General features: G+C 31.1%; 2 protein-coding genes across 2 annotated transcripts; one reads left to right on the top strand and one right to left on the bottom strand.

Moving 5' to 3' along the window:
* Positions 1–1,063: 1,063 nt before the first annotated feature.
* On the top strand, positions 1,064–4,895 carry LOC127284345 (uncharacterized). Its single transcript, XM_051309741.1, has 4 exons — positions 1,064–2,994; positions 3,143–3,624; positions 3,757–4,164; positions 4,441–4,895. The coding sequence occupies exons 1-4, from the start codon at positions 1,064–1,066 to the stop codon at positions 4,893–4,895; spliced, it is 3,276 nt and encodes a 1,091-aa protein (XP_051165698.1).
* Positions 4,896–8,094: 3,199 nt separating this feature from the next.
* Positions 8,095–8,594, bottom strand: LOC127284344 (prostatic spermine-binding protein-like). The gene is made up of 2 exons (XM_051309739.1): positions 8,268–8,594; positions 8,095–8,196 (listed from the first exon to the last, which is right to left on the bottom strand). Exons 1-2 carry the CDS (start codon positions 8,592–8,594, stop codon positions 8,095–8,097), a joined length of 429 nt encoding a protein of 142 aa, XP_051165696.1.
* Between the last annotated feature and the right edge of the window lie 352 nt (positions 8,595–8,946).

The raw sequence follows: 8,946 nt of genomic DNA, 5'->3' as shown, positions 1-8,946 counted from the left end.
TGTAAGATTACTGTAATATTACAGCGTTATATTACGAATCTCACGTGTAATATTACCTTGATATTGAGGATATATTACGTGCTTCTTGGGTAGTTATGTTACCCACTAAGTAGTGTTGCAAGGGGGGTTCTGGCTCACTTACCGACCGAGGTCGGTAATGTAGAAATCTACTTACCGACCGAGTTAGTTCCGGCTGCCACCGCTAGATGGCGCCACCGGCCAATTCAACCCCCCCTTGGCGGGAAATTTGAATTTTTAAAAGTGGCTTGGCATTTTACCGGCCAATTCAACCCCCCTTGGCGGGAAATTTGAATTTTTAAAAGTGGCTTGGCTTTTTGCCGGCCAATTCAACCCCCCTTGGCGGGAAATTTGAATTTTTAAACTTTTGTGTTCAAGTGGCTTGGTGTTCTACATTACCGACCGAGTTAGTTCCAGCTGCCACCGCAAGATGGCGCCATTTTATTTTACCTATTTTAAAGTTAATTTAAAGTTTAAAATTTCAATGTATATATCTAAACCTGTATGGAAAAAACATCGAGAGGGATCCCCATTGCTGGTTGCGTCTATGCCGCTGCCAGTGCTGGGTTCATATGCTGAGTATCGTCTCTCCCCGCATCGATGTGAACTCAGCCGGGGACTCCCTCCCATGCCTACAGCAGAGCGCGCAGCGGCAGTCCCACCTGGTTGCGCGCGTCGCTTGAGTAGTGGGGCGCGTCATAGTGGGGAGCGCGGTAGTGGGGTGCCTCATAGTGGGAAGTAGGGTATATAGCACAGCGCTCGGGCCACCAGCATCACTGCTTTCTGTTTACAGGTCTAGCGCAGTACTTCCACAGCATTCCAGCTTTTCATTTCAGCTTTTTTTCTATTCTAGGTTCTCTTTTTTTATTTCAGATTTTGTTTTTCGTTTATTATTTTTATTTCAGGTGGTGGGTATTTTGGTTTTAGTTTTAGGTTTTTTTTTCTTTTCAGGTAGTGGGTATTTTGTTTTAAGTTTTTTTTTCTTTTCAGGAGGTGGTGGGTTTTTTTCTATTTTAGGTATTTTTTTTTAGATTTATCTTTTAAGATGCCTAAATGTAAGGCGGTAAAAAAGTCTCGGCAACGAATCGAGATTGATGAATTTATTGAAATTTGTCAGGAATCTGACAACTTTATTAAATCCGCGGAGCAGCAGCTCATTATTACAATGTCAATGGCGGTTGATGAGAAGCTCATTACCGCATTCGAATGGCAAAATAAGTGTCAAAAGTATAAAAATATTTTTAGAAATTTTTTGCGAAGATCATCTTTAACTACTTCTCAAAGATCTAGATGTTTGAATTTAGATCAAAAATTAGAATACTTGCGTTGCCATTTTGATGCTCTAATGAAACGTGGTGCGGGTGTGCAAGTGACTAATTCTAGAATGAAATGGGTGGATTTTGATGAAGCATTCGATAATCGTTTGCAAACCAGTGCTATTATAAATTTAGATTACAAGGATATTAACGAGTTCCTTGATGATGCCTACGCTTTATTTAAATTAAATATTAAAAAAGCATTAAACAAGTATGGTCCTTTAAAAGTGTATACTGTGTTGGGTGCGAAATTTAAAAAAGATTTAATTAATGGTAAAGAAGAACAATCCGACTTAAAAACTTTTATCGCGAAAACGGATGAAATTTTATTAACAACCCCGTTAGATGACTGGTACAATGTTAATGTTAAACAAATAACTTTGAAAAGAATCGAAGAATTCCAGGAGAAGGACTCTAACTGGAAACTTGATTCAATTCATAGGTTAGAGGTTAACATTAACAAATTTAACCCTATGCGCGCAAGTTCCTACATCAATTTACCATCTTCTATTAATAAAAAACATGCTTGTGTTAATATAAAAAATAGTGATAATCAATGCTTTAAATGGGCAATTTTATCTGCTTTACATCAAGTTGAAAAGAACGCGGAACGAGTTTCAAAGTATAAGTCTTATGAAGGTGATCTTAATTTTTTAGGAATTGAGTTTCCTGTTGCCCTCAAAGATATTTCAAAATTTGAGTCTCAAAACGTTAATATTTCAGTTAATGTCTATGGTTTGTCGAAAAAGAAAGAAAATTTTAGTGTCTATCCTCTACACCTTACATCACAAAAGAGAATAAATCATATTAATCTTTTACGCATAGAAGATCATTACATTGATGAAAGTCTTAGCGCAGAAGAGGAAGATGATTTACCAATCATATCTTTTAACTACCACTATGTCTGGATAAAAGATCTATGCAGATTAGTTGGATCACAGCTTTCGAAGAATAAAAATAGAAAGTTTATTTGTGATCGTTGCCTTCATTATTTTAGAGACAAATTGCAGCTTACAGAACACGAGGAAACATGCAAAAAATTAAATGATACAAGGATCAGATTACCGCAACCAGGTAAAAATACTGTTGAGTTTAAGAATTATCAAAATAAGGAGCGCGTGCCTTTTATCATTTATGCTGATTGTGAGAGTCTTTTGATTCCTGCGGAAGCACCACAAGAAGCATGCAATACTGAGGTTTTGCAAAATCATAAAACGCTCAGTATTGGATATTATTTAAAGTGTGGCTTTGATGACTCATTGTCCACATATAAAGCATCCCCAAAAGATGAAGAAGATCCTGCTAAATGGTTTTCAAAAGAGTTAAAAAATTTAGCAGATAAAGCAGAGCTCATTTTAAAGAATTTTAAACCCATGCAAGCATTAACCTCACAAGAATTAGTTGATTTTAAAAATGCTAATACTTGTCATATTTGTCAACAGAAAATCGTGCAAGGTGAAGTTAAAGTAAGAGACCACAACCATCTAACAGGGAAGTACCGAGGTGCTGCGCATCAAAATTGCAATGTTAATTATCATGAATCACCGACCATACCTGTTGTTTTTCATAACCTTAGCGGTTATGACGCTCATTTTATTATTAAAGCTATTGCTACTGAGTTTGAAGGTAGAGTTGATCTACTTCCTATAAACAAAGAAAAGTATATCAGCTTTACAAAAAAATATTAAAAATAGTTTAATCAAATTTCGATTCATTGATTCCTTTAAATTCATGGCATCATCATTGGACAAGTTAGCGTCCTATCTCAACGAATATAAAATTGTTAATTCAGTTTTTTCCAATTACAGCCACGACAAAATTCAATTGTTAACGCGAAAAGGAGTTTTTCCCTATGAGTACATTGACTCGAGGGAAAAGCTCGATAAAACTCAATTACCGTCAAAAGAAAATTTTTATAGCACTTTGAATGATTCTAATATTTCAGATAATGATTATGTACATGCGCAAAATGTGTGGAGTGAATTCAACTGTCAAAATCTTGGTGCTTATGGGTATTTGTACATGCAAACCGATGTATTGTTAATCGCGGATATTTTTGAAAATTTCAGGGATCAGTGTTTACTCGCGTACGGTCTTGATCCTGCGCATTATTATACAACGCCAGGACTGACATGGGATGCCATGTTAAAGTATACGAATATAAGATTGGAACTCCTCACAGACATCGACATGGTAATGTTTATTGAACGCGGAATAAGAGGTGGAGTAAGTCAATGCACCAATCGATACGCGAAAGCTAATAATCCGTACATGGAGAAATATGATGCAAGTGAGGAGACATCTTATAACGTATACTTTGACGCAAACAACCTATATGTTTGGGCCATGATTCAGTCGCTTCCCTTTGGTGGCTTCGAGTGGGTAGAAAATGTTGACAATAATTTTGATTTTAATGTTGCAGATGATGCACCAATTGGTTACATTTTAGAAGTCGACTTAGATTACCCCGAGGAATTACATGATAAACATAGTGACTTTCCGTTTTGCCCTGAACGCTCGAAGCCACCAGGGTCCAAAGAGGAGAAGCTCCTAACTACCCTTCTACCGAAGAGAAAGCACGTTCTCCATTACCGAGCATTGAAACAAGCTATTACCAACGGCCTTATTTTAATTAAAATTCATCGCGTTTTAAAATTTAATCAATCCACATGGTTAAAAAGCTACATTGATTTCAATACCATGCGAAGAACTAATGCTAACAATGAATTCGAGAAAAACTTATTTAAACTAATGAACAATGCGGTATTCGGAAAAACAATGGAGAACGTGCGAAAACATGTAGACATTAAACTTGTGACAAAGTGGGAGGGTAGATATGGAGCTGAAGCCTTAATCTCAAAACCTAATTTCCACAGCAGGGCCATTTTCAATGAAAATTTGGTTGCTGTGGAACTTAGAAAAGTAGAAGTTCTAATGAACAAGCCACTATATGTTGGCTTAACCGTTTTAGACGTTTCAAAAACTTTAATCTACGATTTTCACTATGATTATATTTTAAAAAAGTATGACAAAACAAACTGTAAGTTATTGTATACCGACACCGACAGTCTGATTTATGAAATTAAATGTTGTGACATCTTCGCAGACATGAAAGCAGATATCCACAAATACGACACTTCCGATTACCCTGTAAATAACGTTTACGGTATTCCGCAAGCCAACAAAAAAATTTTAGGTTTAATGAAAGATGAGTGCAGTGGAAAAATTGTTACTGAATTTGTTGGCTTGCGGAGCAAAATGTACAGTGTGCGAGTGGAAGATCAAGATTTTATTAAAAAAGCAAAAGGTGTGAAATCTGCGGTTGTAAAGAAAACTATTACCTTTGATGACTACACATATTGTTTACGAAATGTTAAAATGCAATCGCGAACTCAATATTGTATCAGATCGAAACTTTACAATGTTCAAACATTAAAACAAACAAAAATAGCTTTAAGTCCTTACGACGATAAAAGATTTCTGTTATCCAATAGTACCGATACCCTTGCATGGGGACATTGTAAAATTACACAAATTAATGATGAAGCTATGGAATTGTAAATAAATGATGATTTGGAAATATAAAGGTGTTTTAATAAAAGATACTGTACACTTCATATTATGTTTATTTATTAGAACCTTAATCTAGTTACATTTTTAACTTTATTTTAACTATTTTTAACTTATTTTTAACTATTTTTAACTTCATTTTAACTAATTTTAAATATTTTTAACTTTATTTTAACTATTTTTAAATATTTTTAACTTTATTTTAACTATTTTTAACTTATCTTTAACTATTTTTAACTTTTTTTTAACTATATTTAACTTTATTTTAACTATTTTTAACTTATCTTTAACTATTTTTAACTTTTTTTAACTTTATTTTAACTATTTTTAACTATTTTTAACTTATCTTTAACTATTTTTAAATATTTTTAACTTTATTTTAACTATTTTTAACTTATCTTTAACTATTTTTAACTTTTTTTAACTTTATTTTAACTATTTTTAACTATTTTTAACTTATCTTTAACTATTTTTAAATATTTTTAACTTTATTTTAACTATTTTTAACTTTTTTTAACTATATTTAACTTTATTTTAACTATTTTTAACTATTTTTAACTTATCTTTAACTATTTTTAACTTTTTTTAACTATATTTGACTTTATTTTAACTATTTTTAACTTTATTTTAACTATATTTAACTTTATTTTAACTATTTTTAACTTTATTTTAACTATTTTTAACTATTTTTAACTTATCTTTAACTATTTTTAACTTTTTTTAACTTTATTTTAACTATTTTTAACTATTTTTAACTTATCTTTAACTATTTTTAACTTTTTTTAACTATATTTGACTTTATTTTAACTATTTTTAACTTATCTTTAACTATTTTTAACTTTATTTTAACTATTTTTAACTTTATTTTAACTATTTTTAACTTTATTTTAACTATTTTTAACTTATCTTTAACTATTTTTAACTTTATTTTAACTATATTTAACTTTATTTTAACTGTTTTTAAATTCACAATATTACCCTTATGGAAATTTAAATCTAAACTTTGATCAAAATCAGTATGCTCTGCTTTATGAAATGTATGCTAATTTTCAAACATCTTACTATGGAAAAGACTCAGAACCTATTTTAACAAGGGCTATTTTTAAACAACTATTTCCTCTAATTGTTATTGATTGTTCAAAACAAAATGAGTTTCTTAAACAAGCATCAGTAGATGTACGTTTAGAATTTGAATCAGGAAATAATATGCCAGCTGAGACCACTGCATATTGCCTCATTATCCATGACCGCGTTGTACAATATAAACCAATCAGCGGCGTAGTCAAGAAGTTGCTGTAGAGGAGTGGGGATAAAGTGGTATGGGGGTATAATGCAGTATAAATGCAGTTGTTCTCAGTCAAAAATTCATTTCTGTTTCAACATGGAGTTCATCGTAGACGTCCAAGGATTTAAAAGACCCTACAACGATTTTATTTTCAAAGAGTTGGCAATACTTCCTCTTCAACCAGATGCTCAACCACTTGTCTACCTATTTGAATCACCTTGTACGTGGAATTCATTGCCAGGACGCTATAAAAGTGAAAATCGCTGGTTAACACACAATTACCATGGAATAGATTGGACAGCTGGAGACGTCTCATACGATGAACTTCGTCCCATCCTACAAGATGTATTACGAGGCGCTAGTGTCATCTATGTAAAAGGATTAGAAAAGAAGACATGGCTAGAAAAATTTTTGGAAATGTACAAAATTTAGAAGATTTTGAATGTCCATCGTTGAAAAAAATTAGAAGTGATTTGTTAACATGTACGCATCATACTCGTTATAATGATAATTGCGCTGTAAAAAATGTAAAGATTCTTCGCGGTTGGTTTTTGGATCCTCCAAACCAATATATAAGTGCTATTGTTAAAGAAACTGATGAAGTGGATTCTACGTATACTAATTTAAAATCTTTCTATGAAAATTGTGAATATATTTAATAAGTTTTTTTAAATAAATAAATAAATATTAATTTTAAATTTAAATAAAAATCTCTGTTAATTTTAAAAACCTATCCCTTTAATTAATTTAAATTTTATTTGATAATTCATGAAAATAAACTAATTCTATTGCTTAAAATTAACTTATGTTAGGGAAAAAGTAAATTTAAAACAAATTTATAGGTAAAACTTTTTGTTTTTATTTTTAACATTCTTTTTGTAATAAATATATATACAATTATTTATTTTAAAAATTGAAATTCAACAATATTGTATGTTCCTCCAAGATATTTCATTTGAAGCTGCTTGGCTATTGCTGCTTCTTGCATCATTTCCAGAGAGCTGGGTTCTTCTTCAAAGTGTTTGGCGAATCTCGATGGTAAATAGGTGATGAAATCAGCATTCACTTCTACAATGATTCTTGGTCCATATTTGGTTTGCACCTTCTTCATTTTCGTAATATAATATAAACCATTTTTCGTCATCTCGGATAGAGGTTTCGTTGGCAAGTAACCTTCGAAACGTCCAACTGCGTTGACTTTTTCGAGATCCATTTTTTCTATGAAACAACACCTGAAGCTGAAAGATTACCTTAAACAAAATAAAAATAAAACACTGTAGAGTTAGAAAAAAAAATATAACTGAAAAGAAAACTTAGAAATAAACCTGAAATAAAAACTGAAGAAATTTAACTAAAAGAAAACTTACAAATAAACCTAAAATATAAACTTAGAAAATTTATCTAGAAATAAAAAAAACTTAGAAATAAATATGAAATAGAATCTTAGAAATAAACCTGAAATAGAAACTTAAAAAATAAACCTGAAATAGAAACTTAAAAAAATAAAGATGAAATGGAAACTTAGAAATAAACCTGAAATAGAAACTTAGAAAATAAAGCTGTAAAAGAAAAGAAATGTTAAAATAGATAACTGATTATACTTACTGTTAATTGTAAAACCTGAAATAAGAATGACCTAATGCTATGAAAAAGTCGCTTTATATTACTGCAATTCCTCACTTATTGTATAAACCCCACCACATTTCTCAATGCGCACGCAAATTTACCCCCACTACACTATTCGTTGTCTTTTACGTGCGTAAAAGACCCCACCATATTTTGAATGCGCGCGCAAATGTACTCCGTCTTAATATGTGCTTAAGTTATGCATGCTAAAATTAAATCGATTTTTAAAAAATTAAATACATTAATTTAGAAATCAATTGTTTTATTAAAATTTATAATTTATGGTGAAGGTGGTGGTGATGCGTCTGGAATTTCCATGTTTATTTGAATAATTTGTAATATATCTGCTGTCGCAGGATAGGCCTCTAGCAGCTCAGCCATCTAAAAGAAAAAATATTATTTTAACATTACTTAAAAATTAAATTGATTCAAAATACAATTTCCCAACATACTTCTTCGGGATCAATGTTGAAGACAAGACAATCATCATCATCATCATCATCATCATCATCGCTGATGATGATTGTCTCACCTTGACTGTCGTATTTATCATCAACTTCATCATCATCATCTTCACCATCATTTTCAGCATCTTCATAGTTGTTGTGAGCATATTCGTCAAAAATACATTCGGGATCAATGTCGACGACAAGACAATCATCATCATCAACAACATTATCATCATCTTCATAGTTGTTGTGAGCATATTTATCAAAAATACATATAACATCTTCTTCTTCTTCCTCTTCAATATTTTGCGAATGATTAAATTGATCCATTTTTCTAAAAATAAAAAACTTTAATTTATTATAAAAATCGCGAAAGTTTACTTCAGAAAAGAAAGTTAAGGGGAGGCACTACCCCCAATTTTGACCCACTTAAATTTAAATTATTAAATGAGGTTATATTTTTTTTCTTGCATCATTTGGGTCCTAAAAACATATAAGGAGGTCAAAAAAAGAAAATTTTAATTTTTGACCATTTTAGAATTTTTATTTTTTGAAAAAATTAATATTTTTGAAAATCCATGCGAGAGATTCTGACAAATCATTAAAAAAGTGTGGAAAAAATTTGACGATGAAAAATACTTAAAATTGTGAAAGAAGATACATATTTAATAGGAGAGTGCAA

The sequence above is a fragment of the Leptopilina boulardi genome, unplaced genomic scaffold, assembly GCF_019393585.1.
Source record: "Leptopilina boulardi isolate dan_hultmark-lab unplaced genomic scaffold, ZJU_Lbou_2.1 LbouV2_324, whole genome shotgun sequence".
NCBI lineage: Eukaryota > Metazoa > Arthropoda > Insecta > Hymenoptera > Figitidae > Leptopilina > Leptopilina boulardi.
The sequence above is the reverse complement of the archived record's forward strand: the minus strand, read 5'-3'. Positions and strand labels throughout refer to the sequence as shown.